Raw genomic sequence first — 27,629 nt, forward strand, 5'->3', positions numbered from 1 at the left:
TTCTTTCAATGTGACCAATTTTTAATGATACATCTTTTGTCCTCTGAAACAAAAGAAACCATCAACAACGTTTTGTGGATTCCATCACCCCAAAATGTTGTTTCATTGGTACATTATACGAATATTTACAAAGACTTTTAAATTCAGTTAGCTCTAAACAAAACAGAAAAACGTAACGTTTTAAACTACAATGCTTAAAAAAATATGTAAACAGTTTATTTTACATTGTTGTAAAATATAAGAATTGTTTCTAACGCAGCTTAATTATTATTTTTTTAAGGTGAGCATAATCCAGTGCCCATGAATAAGGAATGAGAGACTCTTTCATAGAAATATTGTGCTCCAGTGTGCAAAAGAAATTATATATTAAGAAAGGAATCTAGAGTCCACAATAATTAAAGACAACGAAAAAGAAGTCCACATTATAAAACATCGACACACGGCTGCTGCTGTCCCATTCAGGGGTGGGAGTGGAAAACACTTCACAAAATGTAAAGGATCCAGCCATGGGATTTTAGCTCCGTTAAACACAAATTCAACATAGATCAGTTTAATCAGAAGTGGGATCCTGGGCAGAAACCTCATTTGCTGATCTAGAGCAGCTTAGCTTTCTTAACAGAACATCAACTTCCTGGGCATTACTCAATAAATTAAACTTTTGCCTATGTTCAGTTTAGTGCATGTCACCCAAAAAAGGCACATACATGTGTGAATCTCCCCTTGCCCATTTTTTGCACAATCTGACTCAAGGGAACAATTATTTAGCAAAAGAATTATTCAGAAAACAGAAGGCTAACGAGTTGATTGGCAAGGTCACTTGACCACATCTCTCTATTCTACGAGCCAGGGGAGTCAATAGTTCGGACTGCTGCTTTGCCAAAAGGTCTTAGGGGAGCAGCTTTAAAACTGAAGGATTTTTTAAAAAAAAAAGTAAGTCAGCCTCTGACACTATACTATACTTTGCTTCACTGATCACATGATTCACACCCAGGTACCGTTATCATGATACTTTCAAGTTACCAATGATTTTAAGATACATTTTTCTTTTTGTTAATGAAGACTTTGATGGCTCCAGTAAAATCAGCTGACAGAAGCACTTCCGTGTGATCCGTCTTCAAAGCTCCTTAAATGGCAGAAGAGACAGATTTTAGCAAATAACCAAGAACAGCTCAATTTAAGAGCGAGCTCATTGCAAATAGGGTTCAGCAGTGACCCAGCAAGACATACTAGTATTCATAAGTAGTCTCAAAATTTTCCCAAAGAGCTGATCCACTACTTCTCTAGGTAGCTGCAAGCTCCCCATTACACAGAAGCTAGAAGGGATTCCTCAAAAGCAAGCAAGGATTTAGTAGGGAAAGCAGTGGTATCTACTCAGGGTAAACACCATAGAGGCCGTATGTACGACATGCCCCTCGCCCCTCAGGGGACTCAGCATTTCAAGGGCTTCCAATCTTTCCTCTAGATTCCTAATGGGACATAGAAATGCGTGAAATACTTAACAATGATATAGATGCACGAGGAATGTATAGCCTGGGAACATTAAAATTTAGAATCCTTTATTTTCTTTAGTTGGCATCCACACATAGTAGGTTCTAGTATTCATTCATTGCTGACTTGTCCAAATTAGTTTACATCTATTAAAGTTGTTCTGGTCCAGCTTGACTGACGGGTATGCTGCTATAAAGAGGGTTCCCATCCAACTATATGCATCCCAGTCCTAGCTGACAGGTACCTACCAGAAGGGATGGGATCGGCTGCTTCCAAATCATCACTTTTGCTTTCAGATTCTTGTTTTTCAGACGTTTCTGTCGATACCATTAAACTGGGATTTGGGGCAAAAATTGCTGATGTCACAACTGCATTATGTGCTAGAAAAAGGGGGTGGGGGTGGGGAATCAGTCATTTGAAGATAATGCAAAAATAAAAATACTCATTTGCCCAAGTGTCCTATGTAGATAGCCAGCAGATACAACTGTGGATTTTGCACAAGTCTTGATGGGAAGTATTTAAGGAAGTTTACAGTGAACTGGTATGAACACACTTAATTTACATTTTCTAGAACAGAATATCTCGAGATCTGCAATTCATAGGTTCATCATGGAACCAGTGACTTGTGTTACTCATTCATCTGGGATGGATGAATGTGCAACTTGCCCTAAAATGGGAAAATCAGTTCAAGTGCTTAGGAAGTCTACTTCTCCCTGGCTCCTAGTTTCTTCCCAGCATGCCACCTTTGCACATGCAGGAAGATCACAATGTGGTGATGCATTCATATAAACAATTCCTCAAATAGTTCCTGAATATCTGTGATTGGTGCTTGCTAAAAGTGGACTGGTTATTAAGTAACCGTGACGATTAAAATCCACTCCATTAAAAGTGGTAACAGGTTTTAATGTGTTAAAAGTAATGGATGGCATTGTCACCAGCCACTTAAGAGATGATTCATGGTACTACTGGACCCAAATCTTGTTCTTCTATTACAGACCAACATGGCTACCCACCTGAAACTATCAAAATATTTAATTATATTTATTACAAAGTTGGAAAGCATTTAAGAATTAGGATTTTTAAAAAGAAACTAGGGATCAGGCAGAAACCATACCAGAAAACAACCACATTCCTATGGAGATAAGTATGTGCAGGTGACCAGACAAGGAAGCTTAACCAAAACTAGGCTGGTTGGTTTGTCTAATCTGCACGATACTAAAAAAGGTGGTGCAATAAAGAGGACTACTTCAGGCTGCAGGGAGGGGGAGGGACATATTTCTGAATGCTTCCCTATGTGAAAAAACTTCCTGCAAGTTTTTTTAAAAGCAAAGAAAGGAACACTTTGTGGAGCAGTCTCTCCCTGCTGTGCTAATTTTCTAAGTGCAAGCAGTATGTTGACTTTTTTCTTTCAGATAAAAATGCTGGAAAAACAGCACCTCCCAGCTGCAGAACTGCTACAGACCAAACCAATGTTTCAGGATTTTACTCCCTCATTCTGTTGCATGTGCTGAGGTGGATGAACCACTAAAAATTTTTGTAGGCTAGAAGATTGTATGGATTTATTTTCAAGGCTGGAATAAACTACACACCCTATCCAGCAAGCCTCCTTGTTCACTGTAACCTGCAAGGCTTTGGGCCAAGATTTGTTGACCCCAGCACACCATATTGTAGTTTCACTTCTAGAGTGCAGACAGGGTCACTGCTGCAGGGTTTTAATTCAGCCAGTTCTGTGGACAGAGTCTTTCAATTCCCCAAGTCAAAAAGATGCCATTTTCCCTTTACACCATGGGAATACTCTCAAACAATACATCAAGACAACAGTATCTCAACTACTGGGGAAACTTCACCTTTGACACCCTCCCAGAAGTCGTTCCGGTCCCGCCTTACAGAGGTAAACTTGCTGAGGTCATGGTAGGTGCTCCAGATGTAAACATATTTATCCTCTGAGCCACTTACAATGTATGTGAAGTCATGGCTGAAACCACAAAGAAAAAGCAGTTTGCTTTATTCCTCCTCCTCTTATGATTTTCATTCATACGTCTGTTTTTCCCATTACTACTTTGCCACAGATAGATGCCTGTCCACTGAGCTGAATGGGGATTTGAACCTAGGCCTTGTCAATCCTGACCTGACACAGTATCTGTAAGCAAAAACACACTCCTGCCCTTAGACTCAAAGGACATGAGGCTGAAGTATACAAAAATCAGCCTCAATCAACAGAATCCATTCAAGAGGCAAGCTACAGATTTCCAACAATATTCTGGGCTTTTTTGGAAATTCCAACTGTAAAGCCTTTTTCTCACCTGAAACTAGCTTTGATCTGGCTGCTGCTGTTGACATAACCCTTGTATTTCATGGAAAGCGACAAATCTCGGAGATCATACAGCCGGATTCGGGAGTCGTTTGACGTCACTAGGATCTGGCAGGGAAAAAAATCAAATTTTCTTTCAGTGGAAAGAATAAATAAGGCAACAGCATGTCAAACTAGACAAAAGACAGGCCTACTCAACGCGCGCGCGCACGCACGCACACAGAGTTCAGCCTTTTCACCTTTTCAGAAAAGCCTTTCCCAGAAGTTTGTGTGAGAGATTATCTGGCTGCGATGGTGAAGGGATGCACACATCTAAAGGCAATCTTCATGACTGCACACTAGTATAGCAGCACCCAGAGTTGAGGTGCTTTAGAAACAAAGCTCAATCGCCTGCAAACAGCACACACAAATCCTTAAAAAAGGACGGTTAGCCAAATCTGGAAATATTATTGAAACTACCGGACTAAGTAAATCTAAGGGACAAGAAAAAGTACACATTTTTTAAATCTTGCCAGCCACTGAGTAATACTGAGGTTACAATATCACATGTCTCTGTTAATCCAAATATTTGTGTCTTTCTCCCTTTCATCCTATTTTTACTGGAATCCAAACAATTACAATGTTTCTCTTCATCTTTTGTATCGTTGAATTTTAAACACACAATAAAACATTACTATTCTACAGAGATGAATGAACATTCTGAATTTCATTTCTTTTTATATGAGATAAGCAAATATAATAAGGAAGACATAACATCAGAAAGGGAATGAATATGCAAGATACCATTTCAGCTATACCTCTATAATTTCCTATTATATCTGCTTATCTAATTTCATTCTATAAAAGGTCGTATTCTTTGCTTACTTAACAGCTGGGAGTGTCTCACACCCCTGATGAGTGAACTGATTACTCTCTAAATTGGATCTTATTTTGAACCAGCCTCCACCCCACTTCTGCTGCATATATAAATTAACCTGAGGGATTTTACACTACCATGAATCCAATGGAATTAGTCCTGACTTATGAATGCTTATGGTGGAATACATTTGGTTAATCTTTAAGGTGCCACTGGACCTGTGTTTAATTCAGATGTCAGGTCCAGTATATATCTAAACTGCACTGACTCCATTTTCTAATGCTTCTAGTGTTTAAGTGCTTTCTTCCCAGGTGCTTTCTTCCCAGGTGCTTTCTTCCCAGAAAGGAAAAGAGGCAGTCGCTCTTCGTTTGTAGGCACCATGAATGCCACAGATTGGCTTTACCTGGCCTGACATTCAAATGACTAAATGAAAGTACATGAACAACCAAAAGAATTGGAAGACCTCAAGGTAAAGGAAGGGCAGACCTTATTTTCACCCGGCAGAGGCTCAATTCCTGTGATTTTCCTTCCGACTCGATTCCGTCCTCTGGTGGACCGCACATGTATCTGCGTGTGATACTTCAAGTGCTACGGAAAAAATAAATTACATTAAAAAGCTTAATTTGTACACCTATGGGCGTTCAGGGGAAAATACTGGTCTGGGTTTGGCCAAAACTGAGTTGGGACAAGGAGGTCATTTGAAGAAAAAGCAGATGGTTGTGGTGGATGCCGGAGAAAATACAACTTTTAGGTAGAAAATGGTACTTGCTTCAAGGTAGCAATTTGAAGCTAAGGCAAAATTCTGTTGGCTGGTTTCCTTATGAAAAAATTTGTAGCATCAACTAATGCTAACCTCTGTGTCATAGAAGATGCACCGGCCATCATAGGTGCCAATCACAGCATATTTGCCATTTTGGCAAAAGTTTGCAGCTGTGATCAGTTTGGTCTGCCCGTCCACTTCATTCCACAGGGCCACTTTTTTGTCAGGAATGTTCCACAGTCGGAGCTTCCCATCCAGCGAGCCGCTCAAAAAGTATCTGTCATCCTAAAACAGGGCAAACAATACCACAAAGAGCAGAATTAATGGCCATGCTCCGGGATCTGTCTGCCTACAGGAGCCCCCATCAGAAATAGGTGACGTTAGAGGTTTGCATTACTGTACGTTTGACAAACACATGCAGAAGCTCACATCCTTAGACTCTCAGTTCTCCTGATACAGAATAGTGGGGCTCCGGGAGCACAATGCCCAGGGGCTGCCTGTACCACGGATGAGCGCTTGAGCACAACTGACTCATGCCATCTGCAAGAGGGAGCCTACTCTTAATAACTACATCATCTTGAGGATTGTGTTTCTGCACATGGAATTCTCCTTCATTCAATCCATTTTTAAAAACTCAAAACTAGGTTAAAAACCAGGTCAGTCTTCAAACCAAGAGTTACTTACCCTTGGATGGAATGCAATAGCAGTTACAAAGTCGATGTGTTGGAAACAACACAGGCACTCCCGCCTGGATATGTGCCATAGCCGAACTGTCTTGTCCATAGAAGAAGACAGCAGGAAGTAATTCTGGTGGGGAACAGAAAAGGCATGAGTTACTGCAGAGATTTATAAAATATAGAGAAAGGACTGACAACTAACAGTATCATCTGTTAAGCCCTCTCTGCTCAGAGAGGAAGAGAGAGCTTGGCATGCCTGGGCTTCAAATGAAAAGTATATGGGGTGGGAGGGTGGGACAGCAGCCCACCAGGTGCTTATAATGCTCTAGGATCCAATTACTGCAGTGATATTCAAATGATGCTCCTATGAACTCTGAGATTCCAAAGAACAATAGACAATGATGCCCAAAAGACCACTTGCCCACCACCCTCAACCCAGCAACTGAGAGAATAGGCTGCAATCTAGAAGACCACTGGTTCAAAATCTTGAAAAAAGTAGTGGCACTAGTGACGAGCCACTACTACTCAGTCTCAACTCTCCACTGGCAATGTGGAGATAATAAAACCGACCTATCTTATGGTGCTGCTATAAGGAGTATCGTGATAGAGAGCACAGTGGGATCCCCCCCAATAATATACTAAAGCACATCTCCATTTTCCATGGCCCCATAGGACATGGGTTAGAGGGTCATGTGCTCAGATAAAGGGTTAATTCACAACATTCTGACCACAGAAGTGTGAAAAGGGGACAAAAATCATCAGGCAGTAGATCTTCCTTGTTATGTTTACCTAACTACACTTCCAAATATGCACTGGTTTGTTACTCTGGTCCAGCGGGCCCCCCCCCCCACTTGACAATCCATGCTCTAGAGTGTACTATATGTGCTATGGTAGCTTCACACATTTTCAGCTCTTCACTGGCCCACTTTATAAAAGGCTACCTGTGTTTATCTCCCTGTTTTGTGATCCACACCAAAGTGTCTTACTTTAGACCATGACAAATCAAGGAGATCCGCGGTGTGTCCTTTATATTTGCAGAATGGCCGTTGACGAAATGGCGTGTTTTTATCGTCAGGGTCCTCATCAGTCCCGCTGCAAACCTATTAAGGGAGCAACAAAATATAGGATGCACAAGTGTGTTTAGAACCATCAGAAATGCTTTCCAGAGGCAAATAGAACCATACGTTTTTATTTATTTATTTACGCCTCTTTTTCAGTCAGATTGACTCCTAGCAAACTTATTATACTTGCTAATCAATCCAGTTGCTGAGATGCCCGGGTCTTTTTTTTCTTTTGGTAACTTTAAACACAATGAAGGAAGAATTACTAAATACTGCAGAATCTGTTGGGACTAGGTGAAACACAGAGAAACTAAGATTGCCAGGTGGTAGAGAGGGATGATGGGGAGCTTCCCTAATGCACCACTGGCCATTTTCACAGAAAGAGCCAAACTACAAGTAACAGCAGCCACGGATCCATCCCATGGCCACCGATGCCAACTCAGAAACGTTTGTATTTCTTCTGCGAGGCCCCAAACCAGAGTGTGCATGTGATGCAGCAGCCCCAGGAGCTCTTGCCCCCCCCCACCTTTTCAGGTGCCAAAAATAGCAATGAGTGGCTGTTTTAGCACCTGAAAATGTGCAGGGGCGGGGGGAGACAATGCTCCTGACATTGCTGTGCTACGTGAGTTCTCGATAGAGGCTTTGCGGCAATTTTTTTTAAAACTACAGATGTTTCTAAAATGGTGATGGTGACTATGGGATAGACCCATGGCTGCTGTCGCTTGTAGTTTGGCCCCAACGGAAAAACTGTTCTGTATAGCAGAGCTCTCCAAGTACACGCTCTGTATAACCATAAGGGCTAGTCACTTGCTTTAAATGTGGAAGTGGAGTTATGATTTTGAACCAGGCACCACCAGTGCACACAACAACATTCCATAGGTGGAGATGCCTGGAGGAAAAACAGGCTGATGGTTCAATTACACAGATTCAGATTTCCACGTCAAAAAGGTAAGCTCTGGATGATCTGGAACACTGCAGCAAAAAAGCACAACAACTCTGCACACATAATCATGCTGCATGCATGTTTCACACAAGCTGTGCCTACACTGGGCTTTTTTCTGATTTCTAATGCCCATTTCCCTGCCTGCTTCTTCAGTGAGTGCTTCCAGTATCAGCCTCATCTTTAAATAAGGTTGTAAAGAGTAATTGTCAGGCTAGGCAACCCAGGGTGCTTGCATGACATTTAATTACCTCCAGCATTTAAATTCGAGACTGCGCTGAGGGAGTATCATTAATTACTTAGAAAAAAAGAGGTGAAGCTCTTAATTAACAGCTATCATGTCAGCTCTGGATTATTCCCTATTTCTCATTTTTTCCTTGGAATATGTGTCTGAGGGAGAGAGCTGGACCAAAAGATTTGGGAGATCCAACAGTGTCAGAGACCATTCAGACTTCAGCACTCTGCAGATAAATCCATACAATCCAGCCCGTGATGCTGTGCTGAACGAATGGCTCATGCAAAATGAAACAAATCACAAGGCAAAAGTTGGGTGAGACCACCCACCCATTTGACCAAAGAAACACTTCTCTCCATTCCACATGTGGAAGCCATACAGTCAGAGCTGCTGTAGCACAGTAGTTAAGTGGTTTGCCCGCACTCTGCTGGTTCGAATTCCACTACTGCCAAGAACTCGGCAAGTGGCCTTGAGTAAGCCACTCCTCTCACCCCAGCTGCATTGTGGGGATAATCATAGTAGTACTAACTTAACTTTGTTCATCACTCTGAGTGGGGCACTAATCTGTCTACAAGAGCAGTGTTATAAGTACACTGTTATTACTACACCCCCAACCATCACAAAGGAAATTCTGTAAGGGCGAGAGGGAAATTGTCAGCCAGTGTTACAAAATGACTGGGTGGGGCACATACTGCCCAGTTCACCCCCTTTGGAAGAGCCTGGGAACAAAGAGGCCTGACTTACCCCTGCATCATTATCCGACTTGGAAGAATTCAAACTTTCTTGAGATGGGGAAGGTGATACTCGGCCTGAAACACAAGACACAGAGCCACAACTTTTCAAAGCAGCAATAATTTCTTGAGACATGTCTCAACTTCCTAGCTGCAGCGGAGGTACCCAAGTGAGGAAGAAAGCCGCACCTTCTGTGTTGTACTTCATTCGCATGTTATTGAAGTAGTCGAAAGCATTCTTCAGCACCCAGATTCTCACCACGTTATCCTGTCCCGCTGAAGCCAGCAATCTGCCGCAGTGTGAAAACTTCATCGTCCAAACAGCCCCCTGTTAACAGAAAGGGAGTTCGTAACCTAGTGAAAGTCAGTCAGCCCACAACAGCTGCTCCAGAAGAAGCAGATCCAAGCAGGCATCACTGAAGTGAGCCAAGACTCCCTGCCATCTCAGAGGCATGAAAAACTGTAGCACTGTCTGCTGAGGAAATCAGAAAAAAGTGGGCCCTGGCCTGCACTGCCACCACCAGATAAGACTTCTCCCACAATCCTTAGCCAAAAAGTGCACACATACAGCCTGCATGTTTTTGGCAATTGCTCAAAATTGTTTATTGATGGTTAAAAGTTGACATTTTATACATTTACTATACAGAACTTCTTGTCAAATGCTCTGAACAAGATTAGAAAGTAATCACCTTGCCACTGACAAGGACTGTCAATCAGACAAAAAACTGGAAGACAGGTCTGTTTTCCAGAGCAGCTGCTCAACCACCAGTGCCCAGGAAAGCAGGCGTATGGATTCATGACCCCTTGACCCCACCTAAAACAGAAAGGCCAACCTACCATGTGCTCCCCACTGAGATCCTGAACGACTTTGACTTGCTCAAAGTCATAAGGCCCCTTGAAACCGTGCGCCGCTTTGAATTTCACTGGCCTTGTGTATGGCATCCCTTCATCATCACTCGAGGAGGGATCGTCTTGATCGGTGTGGAAAACTGAGGCAAGAAATTAAACATGTGCCGAGTCTATTAATATGCCCGATCTTCTGTAAGACTTCAGGCATCTCAACACATAAAACACACACATCACCTCTAAACACAACAACTGCTTTGGGGATTCTGGACTGACGAAGTGAGATAGATTTTTAAACAAAAAACATTAAACAATCAACACTCATTTTATTTATGTGCTGCATTTCTATCTCACTTTTCTGTCAAGGCATTTAATTTGAAATACTGAAAAGCATCTTTAAAATGACAAAGAGAAGCTGTTCATATTTATAAATGGTACTTCTGGAGCATTCAAAGCTTCCTACGGTTATTTCAGCAGTCTTTACAAAAATTCTGTATGGTAGGGTGATATTAGTTTCTCATAATGGAAATTCAGGAATGAGGCAAAGAAGGGGTGGTTATAAGGCCATCAAATGACTTTGCAGCAGAGGCAACATTTGAATCAAGTACCAACTAGGAAATTAAATGAGATAATCTTCTAGTAGCCATCTTACAAAAGTTAATGGATCCTTCTCCCATTCCCCCTCCTGTCTTACTAACCTTCATCTCGAACACTTTTCACTTTATTGACAGCACGCTCCCCATATTCTTCAGCCAGATGCCTTGCCCTCTTGACTGATTTGCCCAAGAACTTCTTAAACTGTGTCCTTGAAAAAAGTTTTTAAAAGTAACACTCATCTTGAAGACCATTTTGTGAGCAAGAAAGAGACAGATGCATCTGTTTAAAAAACAGCACACAAAGCATGCTGTCTGCTATCCAGTGAGGTTAGGTTGCAAAACTCAGCACGGATCCCGTTTGTTTTGTTGTCTTTTACTTCCAACCAGCTAACTAACTAGGACCACAGTGATTTCATACTACAAATAACCAGAGTGCACCAGCCAGATTCAGTGTTCCAAGCACCTATCCACCCTATAGCAAATACCACTCTAACTGCAAACAAGTGTTCAGAAACCATGATATGATGTTATGCATGTCAGCTAGGTTTCCCTGTGCTAGGATCTCTGAACTGGTAGCAAATCTTTAGCCGATGCCCCAAGGTAGATTCCATTCTTTCCCCATCAGTGAGCGACAGTGCACTTCCATTTATGCCATCTTCCAAACTCAACTCTCTGGGAATGAATTCCTTTACATAACCTCCCCCCCTCAACATACACACACTCACACTAGTGTCCTCAGTTCCCATCACAATCATATGACAGATTATTCCCATCTTACAAAAACCTTATTGGGGTTAAAAAAAGGGGGAAAGGGCCTTACGTCTTCTGTTTTAACCGTCCTCCATCTATGTCACTTTGCTGAGACTGCATCTTGTCTTCATCATCAGACTGGGCCCCGTCATTACTGCGGACAAACAAAACAGCTTCAAGCTTTGTGTGACAAGCAGCCAAACCACTCACTGGAACAGCCACCTGAAAGGGAAGTGGCTACAGCCTTCTTTATATGCAAAGATGCACCCCTTAAGAGAGAATGACCATTGCCTGATCCATCTGTGGATCTCCTTGCCAGACTGATGGGCAACTGTCTGCAGCTCAGCATGAAAGCTCCCTATCTAAACACGGGGGACAAGGGGGGGCACAACACATGTGGAGATTCTCTCGTGAGCACAAGTTCTTAAGATGCTAGCTGGCAATTTTTAAAAATTAAATTACTGATTGAGGGCTGATGGGTCAGCAACACTGGCTTTGCCAAATGACTTGCCCCTTCACCAGTACAGATGCAGCCAAAGGGCTCTTTAAAACATTCTTGCCTAGTGTGACTAGCAAGAAAGGCTCTGGCAAAGCTCTTCCTTCTAGGTTCCTCCCCTTTCCCTGAGTTTCAAAGGGGGCACAGGAGTAAGCAGCTGAGAAGCACAATAAAGAAAGGCTTTGTCAAAGCGTCTTTTATTAACTTTGCAAGTGATACGAAAAGAGCCCTCGGCATGTCCCAGCTTGACAAGCCAAAGTTACATTGTTGATGGTGTTTGTTCCTAGTTTATAATTCTGTAATCTACCATGAGTCTCATTAAGAAAGGTGGATGATAAATGAACTCAATAAAGCAAACATGGCCAAGCAGGATTGGCTTTGACTAGACAAAACACCTGCTGGTGGAGGGGGAATGTGAATTCAGGCCTACCCCACCTGCTGCAGATAAGCAGTTAACCTCAAATCTGACCATCAGCTGGATTGTTCTATGTGCACAGCTCCTGCAGTTCATTGGGATCTGTGGCTCATCTCCTTCATCGTTTTTTTAAACATCTGGAACTTCCTTTGGACGTGCTCAAACTTAAAAGAGATTTCAAACATCCCAATGGGCTGATGAGGGAGATCACTCATACAGAAATGCTCCAACAAGGAAACAGACATTGGAACAGACCACTGCTGGTGTCAAATGCCATTCCCAATTCTTACCTGACATATTCCTTAGTCCGCCTCATGATATGTAACGTCAAAGGGTTGATGCCTGTCGGCAGCTTCTCCTCTGCCAAACTCAAAGGGATCTCCTCCCCCGTGTCAAGATTCTTTATCATGACGCTGGCCAGAATTTCCTGCATAGAGGAGGAAACGATGGATCACAGGTGAGGCTTACATGTGCAAGGAGGCTGATGTTCAATTGCCATAATGAAGTTTTTCATACCCACTGCCTGAGTAGAATATGTACTTTCATAGCCCTTGTTGTGAGAAAGGACACATGACCGTACTAATATACTGTCATAAACTCTAGGCACCTGTAACTGGAATGAACACAGATAAACAAGGAAAGAATCTTCGCCTCCTCTTCAGTCCATTCTGTTCATTGCTCCCTTATAACTTTATTTAAATTTTAAGTTTCTCAGCCAGGGACCTGCCTTCCCATACTCTAGCTGGTGCAAGACTTCCTGGCCTGATGGGGAAGGTAATATGGTGCATATTCTGGGATTCATCATGAATTTACAGAATCCGTGGGCCATGGCTCTGAAAACTTTACAGCAAGACTATCTATCAATACCTATTAACATCTGGAAACATCTGCATTTGATCTTCTGAGAAGAATTGCTGCAGCATTGGCTGTTAACTCTGTCTTTGCACTGAATTCATGGAGCAGACAACACAGGGGCCCAGAAGGCAACACTGCCACAGCCTGGGAATTATTCAAGCTATGCCTGATCTTGAGAATGTGGGGAGGAAAGTGTTAATTCCAGAGGGCATTTTTTTAATCTGCTGGAGTGGGGCCATGGCTCAGAGGTGGAACATCTGTTTTGCATGCAGAAGGTCTCGGGTTCAATCCCCAGCATCTCCAGTTAAAAGGGTCAAGTAGTAGGTGAAGCAGATGACTTCTGCCTAACCCCCTGGAGAGCCACTACCAGTCAGAGTAGACCATATTGACCTTGATGGATCAATAGTTTGCCTCGGTGCAAGACTACTTCAAGAGCACATGTATAAACAGGAATCTCATGGCACTTTAAAGGTGAACAAGACTTGTACTTCAGCACAAGCTTTTCTGGACTGCAGTCCACTTCATAAAATGAAGGTGGAATGGAGGGGTAGGTTGCTCTCATTGGCCTGAGCAATCAGGGAGCCTTGTTCTTTCAGCTGGCGCAGTTTCTGGTTTCCCCTGGCCAGAAGTCAAGGGACTGGGGGCCTCCATTTACTCACTCTGCCCCCCATGTGAATATCAGTATTTTCTGAAAAATGTTTTTAAGGTGAAATAAAATAGAATGAAGGACACATAGTCCTGTAACTGCTATTAAAACTTATGTAGATACATTCATTCTGCTTAACATTTTCCAGGAACAGATTTTTAGTCTGTGGAATGGAGCTGTTTGTGCAGAATTTTTGAATGTCTCCATTTAAATATTGAATGTGGTACAGGCTAGACTGCCTGAGAATAACCAGGGAGGCCAGAGTTCCAATCCCCAATTCTGCCATGATGCTCGAGGGGCATACTCAAGCTAGCTGTGCTCTTTCTCTCTCTGTCTAACCTACCTCATAGGGCTGTTGGGAGAATAAAATGGAGGAAGAGAAAACTACATATGCCAACCCTGAGCTCATTGAAGAAAGTGCAAGATTCCAATACATAAATAAGGACTCTCCAGATAAAGAATCCCTCCCAAATAATCTTATGGCAAAAAAGTCATATGACTTGTCCAGATCTAGGAGGTTCCCTCTGGGTGACCAGGAACCCCAGAATTTTGTCCCCCCAGTCCATGTCTGTGGCAGCCCTGCCCACTCTCCCAAATGATACCTCATCTGTGAGTTCCCTGCCAGAATTAGACCTGGGTCTCTGAGGCCCGATGACTTCACTCGCGGTTGTCTGTCCATCAGCTGGCTTCCCATTTTCCTGCAATTATAGATGTGCATTTGCTTAAATGCAAAAATGAAAGAGAACACATTATTTTCACTAAATCCGAGTGCCCTGATCTACTTTCCAGCACATTAGACACCATAATGGTATTTCTGGAGAGCGACAGCAAAACTCAAGTCTGTACAACATACAGCCTACATATAAAACTGCTGTCACATTGCAAGCAGATTAAGGTCTAGTTCTCACAAGCAGGGGAGGGGGTTGGTAAACCTGTTTCTGGGGTATACTACTTCACATTGCTAGGGGTGGGGGAGCACATACTTACCAGTGCTCCTCCATTTAAAAAAGTATCCTGGTTACTGAAAACAGAATGTCAGAAAGGAAGCTAGAGGTACAGCACTTCTCCCTATATTATATCCTATATACGTTGTTTAAAAAAAAACAGAACAGCTCTCAAACATGTTCAGCCCATCCACCTGCAGCACAAAGTGGTACACTCCTGAATCTATGCACTTGTCTAGAACCTATCAACGCAAAGGCAGCACAATATTACTGACAAGAAAGGTTCACTAGGGTGTTCACTGGAAGGGTCCGGGGTGTAAGAACCAGTTGCCACTGGTGTCCAGAAGTGCAGGGCTGGCCTCTGGGCTGCTCAAGCAGACGAGATGTGTCACCCTGCTCCCATTTGTGCTGCTGGGAGAGAGGGGATCCTGACGCTTGCTCCTTAGTCCTTAACTGCAGCCACGTTCTAAAGAAATGACACTGAAGTCACAGTTCCAGGGATGTTCAGCCCTGATATCTCTCAGCGAAGCACTGCCTGGAAGGGGGAGGGAAAAGGGAGAGGCTGGGGCCAGGCGGGAGAACAGGACCAGAACGTTAACAGCGACAACTGGAGAAATTATGTTTCTCCCTCCTTTCAGCCTGGTTTCTGGTGGGGGGAGGGAGGAGTGGCTTCTGTGTCCACTGCCGTATTCTCTTCCCAATCCCCTTCTTCTTTTTGTTCCAGCAGAAACGCCTTCTCTTCAGAGCTCTGGAACTTGGCAGCAACCTAGGATGATGGTTACTGCAGTCCCCAGACACTTTCATTCAGCACAGATGCTGCAGATTAGTATCTGGCAGAACAAGATCCTACACTAACAGTGCAATCCTAAGCAGAGTTACACCAGTCTAAGCCCACTGAAATCAATGGGCTTAGACTGCAGCAACTTTGCTTAGGACTGCACTGTAAGTGGTACTTGTCCCACAGAAATAGGAACCTAAAGCCATGCTTCAGGAACCATACTTGGTACAGACCTCCTCTGTCTTCCTGTACTGCCTCAGAATGCAGGTGCAAGCACAAATCTTTGAATGTTCCCTGATAGCCAAGCACACCTTGCTTGAGGAAATCTATCCTGCTGGGAGAAGTTCCCGTGACCCTTTAAAAACTAACAAAATCTACTCCAGCATGTTTTCGTGTGTCACAGCTCACTTCACCAGATGTATAAAGTGTACATTGTCAGTAGATAAACACAAGTAACAGAGCGGCAGGCCGCGGGAGGGTATGGAGAAGCGTTACAAAGAGAGACCACTCTGAAACAATAACCAATCAAGCCATTTGGAGTGGGCAAGGACCAGAATCGTCCACTGATAGTAAGACGTAACACAAAATCAGACCTAACCAAGGAATGTGTCGAGTGAAATACAGTAAGGTGGACAAATTAACATCTGGGCTGTTGCCGGCCTACCTGGGCCGTGACAATTTTGTCTCCACTTGTTGCACTTGCTAGATCCAACGAAGGCTGAGAGTCTTTGGCCATGGAGTCTGAGGGTGCATTTGGAGATAAGAGCCCTCCAGCTGAAAAGGCCTCCCTAGGAACTGTAACAAGATGTGTCTCATGAATGAAGGGGGAAACCCATGCCGAATGAATCTGAACATGTATTTCACAGGCAATTACACATTTGCACAGAACCAAAGCTTACCTTCAAGACCAGGTATCTTTTGCACCTCAATTTCTAAGTCGCTTTTTTTCTTCCTTGGTGGTGGAGCGGGCCGTGCTGGGGGTGGTGGTCGGGGAGGGGGGATGCTTGCTGGAGGGGGAGGGCGAGCAGGTCCAGATTTCTTAGTGCTGGCAACTATGTCTGGCTCTACAGTGAGCTGTCTTGGGGGTTTGGCTGGAGGCAGCTCCTCTGCCGTGGAGAAGTCTTTGGGAGGCAAGAAATCCAAGGCACCCTGATCCAAGATCTCTGCCTGCCTTGCTGCATCTTCCCTCTTTGCTTTCTCTTCTGGCTCAAGGGATTCCGTTGCCTTCAACTCCTGGAATTTATCTGCAGGCTCTGCACATTTATCAGTGGCTTCCTCAACTTGATACTCCAGTGCATTGTCACAAGGAGGAAGAACCTGCCTGCACTCTGTTTTATTTGCCAGGAATGGAGCCTGAATTGAATGTTCTTCATTATCTCTTTCCAGGGCTGTTTCTGCAACCAGCAGTTCAGGAATATGCTGAAGAATGTCTGTTTCTGAAATCCAAGGATCAGCATGTGATAGGGGGTCAGACAGCTCTTTTCCTGCTTGATCCAAAACATCATCTTCTAGGCGGTGTGATTTCTGACTCTCTTCTATAATATTGTCTATTATCTAAATAGTAAAACAGATATCGTATATGCAGCATAAATCAGTCAGCTTATCCCAGAAGAATCATTGCCAAAGTCTAGGCCAATGATTCTCTAATGAGAGAGAACCATGCCTTGAAAAATTAAGCCACTATGACGGGTACTCTTCATACAATGGGGAAGTTCCATGCAGCACAGGAAATGCTGCCCTAAACAGAATTACACCCTTCTAAGCCCACTGAAGTTAATGACCTTAGAAGAGCCAACTGTGCTTAGAGTTACACTGCAGGTCTGTCTCCCTCTGCCAATACAGGGAAAATATCTCTATCCCAAGGCAGGAAGGACACAGCACTACCCAGCCCACACTACTGCCATCAGGTTTCGGGGAAATGCAGAAGCATTCCCATTACCCAAAAAACATAGTCCAATCCTCAAATGGGTTGGGGGGGGGGTGGATGCTGGTTTCCAGAGGCCATTTTAACTCTGCCATCCAGCAGCAGAAAAGAAAATGCCTTTGTTCTGAGAGCTGATCAATAAAATACATCTTTTAGCATGTGGGAATAGCATAAACCACTAATTTTAATCCAAAAGACAGTGCACTGCAAGATGTTAAGAGTTTAAGAATTACTGAGCAAAACAGAACTCCTCCAAGCTGCCTTTCTTTAAAAGACTAAAGTCTACACAAAGACTATATATTCAGACACCGTGAACAAACCACAATTTATCTGTGACATAAGCAAGCCTGAAATACTTGGGCTCCCTCTGCTCCTCCCCTTTCCTTACACATGGATCCAAGATTAAAGACTTCCTGGTTTAGAAAGTCTTTGACCTAATCACAATTTACTATGATGACTGAATTTGGGCATTAGGTCACACTGGGGCCGATTTCTTGTCCATAAACTGAGATTCTTAAACTAGGAATTAACTGTGATTTAGAATCCTTGTTTGTAGTGGAGGGAACGTCAACTTGTCATTTTGTCCAGTTCAAATAGGAAAACAAACGGCAGCGTGTTTCAAATCAAGAAGTCCTTGATTTCTGCACCATACAAGGGGAGGTGGGAGGGAGAAACGAAAGGTTTTCATGGGTCATTCTCATCATGAACAAACATCTGAACACTAAAATGACAGTCTCACTTTTAACCTATTATTCAAAAATGGCATTAAATAGTTTTTCTTTTACAATATCTGCAGACAACAAATTAGTACAGTTCAATGATTTCAGTCTTACAGGCTGCTCTGGAGACCCCAAAATGGGGAACTAATTTAGTTTTCACAAATGGTGAAGCTGATTTTAGGAAGAACTGTCTTGAACTGTCTCTTTGAATGGCCTCATTTGGAAACTGCGTAACAACCCCTCAAAACGTTGCACTTATTTCAAAAGTGAAATTGCTTTCAGAACACCGATAAAAGTACTTGTTACACAACTTTTAAAAACTCCTTGTTAGGCATTTTCGGTACCCCACAACAAACCTCTTTAGGATCATCTTGTTTTACTTCCAGCAGTGCTGCTTCACTCTCTGCTGACTGTGGTCCATTGCCCAGTTCCTGTAAAATAGTCACGAATAATCAGATTCTCTCCTGTAATGAAGACCTCTTTGTAAAAGCCCAAATTCATCACAGGGAAGCAAAAGAGAATATATACACTGCTGTTGGCCTTGGGGGGGGGTTGTTTTTACTGCTCATGTACAGAAATAAACTGGTTGTGGAATACATTGGCAAAAGGGGATTTCATAGTCATTTGGGAAACATTCACATTAAAGGTATATATATTTCAGCACAGAAGAAGACCCCTGCTGATCAGACTTAAAAGTCGGCTAATGTCAGATTCTCTTTCCAGCAGTGGCCAGACAGAAGCCTTCAGGGAACCCAAAAGCATGGCCTTCAGACAACTGCCCTCTTCCTTCATTAATCTCCAGTATCAGGCATGCAGAAATGTACTGCCCCGGGACTCAGAGGTTCCATACAGCTATCATGGTTAACAGCATTTGATAGATCTATCCTCCAGGGATGTATCTAACCCTATTTTTAAGCCTTTCCCCCAAAGTGTGGATAATTTATAATGCTGCTATACTGGGTGCTTTCATAAGCTCATTTTGCCATGCGCATGTCAGTCGGAGAACTCATATTGTGGCGATTCTTCTGCCTCACAGACAGAAACGTGAACTGGCCCTTAGCAAGTAAAAAAACAAGTTAAAACACACAAACATTTTGCTAGAACTAACTCCTCACAAGTCAGTGAGAAAGCAGGAGAAGTCACCTGGGATATGCCTGATAAGGTAGCCCAACTTCCTTTTCAGAAAATGCCCTGCCTATAAGGCAACAGAGAATGTGCATGGGTTACATAGCCAAACTACACTAGTACCTTCATTCCTGTTCTCTGTCTGCACCCCTAGATACAATTTCCTGCTATAAAATGAACTACTCCTCTGTTGGTGTATCACTATACCACCTTTTCCTCAAGTTGAACAATACTAACTTTTTAAAAAATGCCATGAGAGCTGAACAACATCACTTTTGGCCTTTCCAACTGGATACAGAAGAGCTTCTTTCCCCTCCCCTCCTCCCCTCAGAGGAGCACTAACTTCTGGCCTACTTAAATGCTAGAGATTCAGCCGTGCTGTCACTGTTCGTAGCGGCTGCATACTAATTACCTGCGTGGGAAGCAGGCGGTGCTGCCTCCACGCGCTAAGTTTAGAGCTTTGCTTTCTCATAATTTAAAGCTTTTCAGACTGGAATGCCCAACTCCCTTATATCACCAAAAGATGATGCTTGAGGAGCAGAAAGAAGACCTGAGCGAAAAACAAAACTATCAAGGATTTAAGGATTAGCAGGTCTCAGAACCCAATTCTTCAGTGACACCCAAAATCAAAAGCAAATGATACAGGAAGACTGCAAGCAGGCATGGTAAAAATTAGCTGTCAATGGAAAACGCTGAGAGATTAGGTTCAAACTACGAAATGCCAAGAAAAACAAATGTCTGTGCTTTGAACATGCTAGGTCCTTTGACCAGTTTACATCCAAGGTCATAAAGAGGAATGGTCAAACTGTGAGTCACACCTATGCTCACAGGAAGAAAGAGAGGTCATCAGTCAAGTTCTCCCACTTTTACTTTTGATGTCTAATTTACTCTGGAGGAGTGTGAGGACATAGAGGACAAATCCTGTTTCAGAGAAGAAATCTGGTTCTTTTTAACAGAATTCTCATGACACACTGACAACCTCTAAATTTATGAAACAAGACTGTATTTTTAGGAGATGCTAGCAGCTAACTAATCTGTTACAGGATGGTGAGTCTATATTTTGCGTAAGAACATAAGAAGTGCTTTGTAGGTGTTTGATGGCTACCAGAACCAGTCAGCACTCCACTGGGGAACTGAGGTTTCCTTTTGCTGTATTCAAAATCTTAAGTGTCTCCTGCATTTTTAAAGGCCCCCGATTCCCTTAGTAAAGGTTCAAGATGACCAAAAGATGAAACAAGGCCTGTACCTTGATAGCTAAAGGCAACTTTCTCTAGAAACAGAGTGACCTCTAGACGTGGAACTAGACGTGGAAAAATTACATGTGTGGGTATATACATCCAACCTGTGGGAGCTTTACCACTTGAATTGCTTATCCATTTGTGGGGAGCATTCAGACATCAGACTGCAGCACTGGCTAGCAGGCCCAAGGTCCCCAAAAACAGTTTGTCTACTAAGATCAGCAGAGTGAGTTACATCTGGATCTCTGCATGCTTTTGTGGGTTCCAGTTTGGATGGAGGCACTTCCTGTTTCCAGCATCAGAAGAATCAGCATCCAACTATGAGCACTCAAAAGCAGGTGAAACCTAGATGCAGTCATAAGTTCAAAAAAAATTGCCCACTCCTACCTTAAGCTACCAAGCTAAGTAGCTCCCTGGCTTGGAATCTCATAATAATTGTGATTCAGCAAGCCATTGGTGCACATGGAATGGGCTCCAGTTTATTTCCCCCAAACACCAGCTTCCTCGCAATCCACTTTTTTCATTTTACAAGTTTTTTTTTAAAAAATGAGGTCACAAAGTGACCTGGGGTGCTTTAGCATGAGTAAAAACCTCATTAACCCATCAAACTCCCCTCGTCTTTGAGTGCTGGGCTGAGGAACAGAACATGAAGCGACCGATCACAGTTTGCAGTTCACTTTAGATTTAAACTAAATGATTGCCAATGCAAACCTCATGAACTAAACCCCCCGAAGAAAGAAAACTTGGGAGGAGAGGAAAATGTTTTTGCTTTCCATTGTCCACTGTCTACCTAGGCACTGCAGGTTTGACGTCTTTAGAACGAGATGACCTGGCTTGCTCTCTGTTAAGGTCAGGCAGGCTGCTTGCATCGGACAAACATTTATACAAAGAGACGCACCTTCGGTATTGGCGGCCCAACTTTGGTAGGTGACCTGTAGAGAAGTGGAAGAAAAAACAACAGACACATATGCAGACCTTAGGTGAAAAAAAGGAAGCAACTGAATACATTTCAACATTTTTAAGTTAACCAGCAAAATGTATTTCCTCTATACAGCACTTTCAGAACTTTGTTTGTTTAGATTTTCTCAATGACATTTGCCATTTCTCCCCCACCCCCTCTTCCTGGCATAATAGAATATTCTTAGACATGCACTAGGATACAGTTAGTTCATAAAGAGCACAAACCAGGCCTCATCTTTTCTGTATGAACTCTACATCTCTGAGAAGCTATTCATGCACAAGCCATTGTGTGTATGCCGATGACACCCAGCTCTATATTACTTTATCTAAAGGCTGCAGTTGCCATCCTTGGTCAGTGCATGGTGGCTGTTGTCAAAGTGAACAAGACTAAAGGTGAACAAACTGAGGTTGCAACCAAATGATGGAGGTTTTGGAGGGTGTTACACTCCCTACATTTGATGGGGTTCATTTGTTCCTAATCTGATTCTGTAAGGAGTGCGGTAGTTCACATTTATTTTGGCATGGGTCAATGTGACTGTCAGGAGTCTAGGAGTGTGGGATTTAAATCATTATTGGAAAAATAGAACAGTGCAACTGCTAAAAGTTAGCTCATCTAAGCATTCTGTGCCAGCTGAAGTTCCTGTATCGTCTTCAAGGGCAACCCTATGTAGAGTGTGTTTCCTGGAGCAAACATTAAAATGTTTCGGCATTAAAAATATTTAAAACAAATTATATATGCAATAAATTCAATAAAAACACATAAACAGTCATAACACCAAACCCCAAGGAAGATGCCAATAACAGCTTTTGGGGCATGTCAAATAGAAAAAAAAGTTTTCACTCACTGGCAGAAGACAAAAATTCTATCCCTGGGGACAGAATTCCAAAGTTTCAACACCACAACCAAGAAGGCCCTTTCACAGGGTTGCCATCTCTCTAGCTTCAAAGGACAGAGACGCTCGAAGCAGGGTCAGAGTGGACAGGTAGGTCCATATGGGAGAAGGCAGTCCTTAGAATTCCATGAAGGTGATGGGTAATAAATTCAGGACAAAGGAAATAAACTCAACAAGTAATTAAATTTTGGAGCTCACTGCCAGTAGAATTAGTGATGGCATTTTAAAGCATAGATGGCTTTAAAAGATGACAGAACAAATTTCATGGGGGATAGATACAAAGATTACTAGACATGTTCAGTAAAGAGAATTTCCATATACAGAGGCTGAATATCAGTGCTAACAGGCAGCATCTTGGGAAGGCCTTGGCCTGCATACCCTGTCTGCTGGCAACTGATTGGCTGCTGTGTCAAACAGGATGCTAGACTAGATGGACCAGATTAGATGGTCCAATTTCATGGGGTTTCTCTTGTGTTCTTAAGTTCTTGGTTTAAGCTTTGCCTCTGCCATCAACTTACTAGTTGGTCATAAGCAAGACATTCTTAAACACCTCCCCCTCCAGGCATCAGCAGTATGGCCTACCTAACAGTGCTGCTGTCAGGGCTATAAGATGTGTGTAAAGGACTTGGAACACTGAATACAAATACATTAAGTATTATTATTCTGCATGTAAAGCAGTGTGTTTCACCATTCAACTACGGTCAATTCTTCACGCCAGTTCCACCACTGCCTCTGCCCAATTACTGGTCTTGACATCTGCTCAGCCCTACAGCATGCAGCCGCTACCTATTTTAGTACTTATTTCTGAGTATATCCTAAATACCTTATCATCTGGCTGGGTTAAATAACCAAAATGGAAACATTCCATAAGAAGCAAGATTTTCTCATCCACAAGGCCTTCACTTCCCAAACACCCTCAGACTGTGGGAGCTCCCACTATTATGACTGTTTTTATGTCTTTATTGAAATACTGCATATATACTTCATTATAAGTGTTTGGGATCTTGAAATGCTTTAATGTTTGATGTTCACCACCTTTAGAAACGTGGCATAAAAATGTTTTAAATAAATAAATAAAAATAAAATATTCTACCAGCCACCTCCCCATCACAACCCACAAATGCAGATTCTGATGCCTAAACACGCAACTCTCTGAAGCAGCAAGGCCAAAGCACGCTTGGCCTGGCAACCATTTTGTCATCTGCATTAAAAATTATGTGGTCAAGAATAGTCAATTAAGGCTTTTAAAAATATACACAAGAAACTGAAGGAGACTCATTTCTTCTCAGAACTCATTTAAGCTCTGTCAGAGATTTCTTCTTTTAAAATCTGAAAGGCAAGGGGAAGGAGATCTAAACTTTCCACAGACTGCAGCTGCAGCATTTTAAAATCAGCAATGCAAACAAGTTGCAGCTGCCAACAAGGTACGTTTTGTTAAACGGCACAGAACGTATTATTTATGAGTGATACTAGCTTCTCAAGATAACCAACCAAGGTCAGAGACTTAACAGTGTTGACTGCCAGAGAAGGAAAACTCAGGCTGCAACTCTAAAGACTGCTTGCCCTAGAGCAGACAGCAGCAACGGGACTACTCCAGTATTGCAAATAGGTCCAAAGATATTTTTAGACCAGAAAAGCTTCTACTAGCCTACCTGTGGTGCACCAAGTCTGAAAGGGAGAAAAACACCACTTTCCTTGCCACAGACAAACAGCCTAGTGGCTATTAATTAACAAGTATGGACTACCCAAAAGCAAAAAGGAAGCTGCCCAGAAGTGATTGCACAGAACAGCACAAGTACTGACAGCGCAGATGCCAGTTTGCCACAATCCTCCTCTTTTTCAACTCCCATGTTTCATCCAGAATCCCTGAACATGAAAGAATGGAGGCATTTTACAAAAGCAGCCTTTAAAAGTGATCAACAATACTTAATTTTGCATTCCTCCCCCAACTACAGTTTAGATAAAACAGATTACCTGTAGAGTAGAATTTTTAAGAGCAGCAAAATTGCCACATATTTAAATAATTTCATGGAGGAAATACCTCATTAAAATTCCCTAATACCACAAACTATTTGTTTCCTCATTTAATCTTAAGAATTAACAGAAACTCTATTGTGCCCTGCACAGATTCTTCGAGCACTTTTTGGTATAAACAGTGCAAACAGACCAAGATGTTTCTGTGAGCCTATTTCTCCTTCATTTTTGTAAAACATGCAAGAAGAAAGGGACCAAAAACCATTCTCAAACTGGTATCTTTGTAGCATGCAATTAGTATGAGAAGGTGGGGCAATTCCAACCCTTTCCAAGCTCAAGAGAAAAAAAAAAGAAGTGGGAAAGAGTCCATAGAAAGTAACCAAGGCAGTACAACCAGCCTAGCTGTGGAAGATTCTAGTAAGGATAGGCAGCGATAAATACAAAAATTGTTTTAAATTTATTATTATTTTAAGAAGTAGTGTATTGGAAAAGATTTGTAACTTGGGAGTTTTTTTTACCACAGGCAGATCTGATTCACTTATTATGAATCACTCCCTCGTCGGGTGCTATGGGACTTGAAAAGAAGTGCCTGTTAGGAAGATTTTTTTTGTACAAGAACATCCAGAATGTCACTGGTCCTTCCTGCTGACACAGTCCAATTGTGCACAACCCTCGCCCCACCCAGCAACAACCTCCAAAGTCCCTCTAATCAACATCAGCTACAGACAGAGAAATGACACCTGTGAAATGGCTCCTCCGTTGACAATCAACAATCCAGCTGGCCAGACTGCTCCACACCCAGCCCTACCCTGTTATTTACTCAAGTGCCACATTCCCCCTGTCAAAGTGACACATCAAAATAAAACAGGAGCTGGCTGACTGCATCTTAGTCTTGCAAATTGCATAGTGGTTAAAGTCTCAAAAGGCCCATTTCCTGCTAAAGACCCTGGTCCTCAGAAGATAGCAGGCCTCCAGAGGAGGCCTGCGATAAGACAGTCAGCTGCATCCTCGTATCTGCAAGGGACTTGTCAGTGCTCTCTTGGATGCAAATAATGGCAACCCTGGGGGACTGCAAAAGAAAATGACGGAAAAGAAACAATGCAGAGGAGGAGGAGGAAACTCGAAAGCCAGGTGCCTGGAGGTCCCTCTTTTATGAATTACAGTAATGTCATCTCTACTGACATGGAAGAAGAAAGGCACCAAGGGGAGATTCAAAGGAGGAGGTGAAGATGGGTGAGGGATGAAATAGGATAGCAAGGCTAGAACAGAAGTGGTACATCCAACACAGTCCTGGAAAATGGGTAACACTGGAAATAAGAACACAAAAGAGAAGGAACAGAAATATTGAAGCAATGTGAGGTGGGGGAAGAGAGAAACAGGCACAGTGGAAAAAATTGCTTAAAGACACTATAAACCCTTTTGTACTCTACAAAAGACTGGAATATGATGGTGACTTCTATTTGCTGAACTTCATCTCCCTACAAGCCATTATTTAAAATTGGGAGCTGCTCTGGAAAAGGGACTTGCTTGCTATTTTCCATAGAAATGGTCTAACCTTGCCTTGTGTTCACTGGGCAGGTTAACCTGAAGGACCAGGCAGTAGGAAGGCAATAAGGCAGGAGGGGAGAAGGAAAGTTTGTGACAGGAATCATACACTATGGAATGGAAGAGCAGCAGCCAAGGTAATAGAGACGGGAGATGGGGCAGGACACTCCAAAACATTTAAAAGAGCTTCCCCTGCTCTCCTGTTATCTCTATTCTGTGAGGAGGAAATTTCGAGGTGAGGAAGGAAAGGGCAATGGTGCGTCTGAGGAGGGGGCTGGCTGGTCAGGGGAATGAGCCCAACCTCCCTTGTCTGAAGGTTTAAAATGACAGTTTTATTGATGGCTGCAGGGTGCAAACGGACCATATACAGTGGTCTAAGTCTGCACCGGGTCTTATTACAGGTGGGATCTCTTGCTCAGGGAAAAGCCTAAGGTGTGTGTTAGGTACCAGGTGGGGGCAGAAAAGAATGGCTAGAAGGCAAACGAGGAATGCTGCAAGAAGGGAAGGAGCAAGGAAAAAGAGGCAGCCTACAGGGAAGGAGTTGGGGAAGGCTGACCAGAAGGCTGCAATCGAATTCAATTCGGACTAGCAGGGTATGAGTCCAGCGACGCCTTAGAGACCGACAAGATTTTCGGGGTATGAGCTTCCAAGAGCTTCAGACCATTCGGGTTCTGAGGTATCCCGGCCCTCCTCTTTTGTGAGAAACACAGTAAGGGCGGAGGCAGGACGAGGCCTGCTCGGTTTAGTGCCATCCGATTCGGATTCGGCTCCTTTGGTGCGCGCAGGCCCTTCCGCCGACAGGCAGTGAAGGGGCGGGGATGGGGGGTGAGGACGGCAGGCGTCCCGGTTCATGAAGACCCGCATTCAGGCCGCCTCGGGATGGCCCTCCCAGCTCCCTTCCAGGCTGACTCACGGCGAGGGAGTCCCTCCATGCTGAGCGACATCCTCGGCCGCGTCGTAGAAGAGCTCCTCGGTATCTGAGTCGGACGCCATCAAATCAGGCGGCGGCGGCGGCGGCGACCGGGCAGGGCCGCTCGCGCCAAGTATCGCGAGAAGAAGGGGAGGGGCGCGGCCATGCTGGGAAAGCGGGGGAAGCCATAGAGATAGACCCCGCGCGCCGTCTCGACTTCCGGCTTCCGTTGGAAAGCTGCCATGGGAAGGCTCGGAGGGAGGAATGAGTCCGTCGCTCTGTCTGACATATTTATTTTCAACCGGGTTCTCTCCCGAAACGGAATCCTATGGCTCCTCATCTGGGATTATTCAAGAGGACTTTTTAAAATCAGGCTAGGAGGGCTGCAATATATGAAAGCTGTCTTAGAGAGATGCATCAGTAAATGGATTGGGAGTGACTGTAGTCATTACTAGCATTGTTGTAAGTATACTCCTACTGCGTGATTTCTCTGTTGTTTAATATGTCAATCTTAGAATTGCTTATGTTTTCTTTCAGCAGTTCTTCAAGTCTGTATTGGATTTTTGCTGGTTTCAAATCTTTGCAAATTTGCATGTATAAACCCTGTTACATGTATATTGAAATGTCTTTGCAATTGACTGTATTGACCCACATTGTGTAATTCGCCTTGAGTCTCACTGAGAAAGGTGGACTTTAAACAACGTAAAAAAATGTTTTTGCCTGGTTTGACGCTCATCTTGCTTGGAGAACCCGAAGTGTAGATCATTGCATCTTGAAGTCTGTGAGCCTCTTGCGGGGAGAGGAAACTGGCCGGTCCGGCAGACGCAGACGGGGCGGGCCTCAGCTACAAAGGGGCGGGGCTTCAGCCGGCTGAGTCTTATTGTGCTGCTCAGTCTGCTCCGTCGAGTGGGCAAAATCGAGACTAGTATTAATTTGCATGAGCTGCGTGGAGAAAG

At 43.3% G+C, this 27,629-nt stretch overlaps 1 protein-coding gene across 1 annotated transcript; it reads right to left on the reverse strand.

Annotated features, from left to right (window-relative positions):
• WDR44 (WD repeat domain 44) lies at positions 1-26,790 on the reverse strand. Its single transcript, XM_054996721.1, has 20 exons — positions 26,677-26,790; positions 21,290-21,323; positions 18,385-18,459; positions 16,285-16,939; positions 16,050-16,180; positions 14,266-14,361; positions 12,453-12,589; positions 11,322-11,405; positions 10,604-10,710; positions 9,897-10,048; positions 9,249-9,387; positions 9,073-9,137; positions 7,079-7,192; positions 6,100-6,222; positions 5,509-5,700; positions 5,142-5,243; positions 3,792-3,907; positions 3,336-3,463; positions 1,737-1,868; positions 1-1,123 (listed from the first exon to the last, which is right to left on the reverse strand). The coding sequence occupies exons 1-20, from the start codon at positions 26,754-26,756 to the stop codon at positions 1,029-1,031; spliced, it is 2,757 nt and encodes a 918-aa protein (XP_054852696.1). The 5' UTR covers positions 26,757-26,790; the 3' UTR covers positions 1-1,028.
• Between the last annotated feature and the right edge of the window lie 839 nt (positions 26,791-27,629).

This window comes from Eublepharis macularius, chromosome 13, assembly GCF_028583425.1.
Source record: "Eublepharis macularius isolate TG4126 chromosome 13, MPM_Emac_v1.0, whole genome shotgun sequence".
Classification (NCBI taxonomy): Eukaryota; Metazoa; Chordata; class Lepidosauria; order Squamata; family Eublepharidae; genus Eublepharis; species Eublepharis macularius.

Excerpts from the sequence above, each read along its gene's own strand:
- WDR44 (XM_054996721.1), bottom strand. The coding sequence starts at position 26,756 with ATGGCGTCCGACTCAGATACCGAGGAGCTCTTCTACGACGCGGCCGAG. Across the intron at positions 16,940-18,384 it reads AACAAGATGATCCTAAAGAG|ATAATAGACAATATTATAGA; the intron begins GTTTGTTGTGGG and ends TTTACTATTTAG. Across the intron at positions 10,049-10,603 it reads GAAAAGTGTTCGAGATGAAG|TTTTCCACACCGATCAAGAC; the intron begins GTTAGTAAGACA and ends TTCTTGCCTCAG.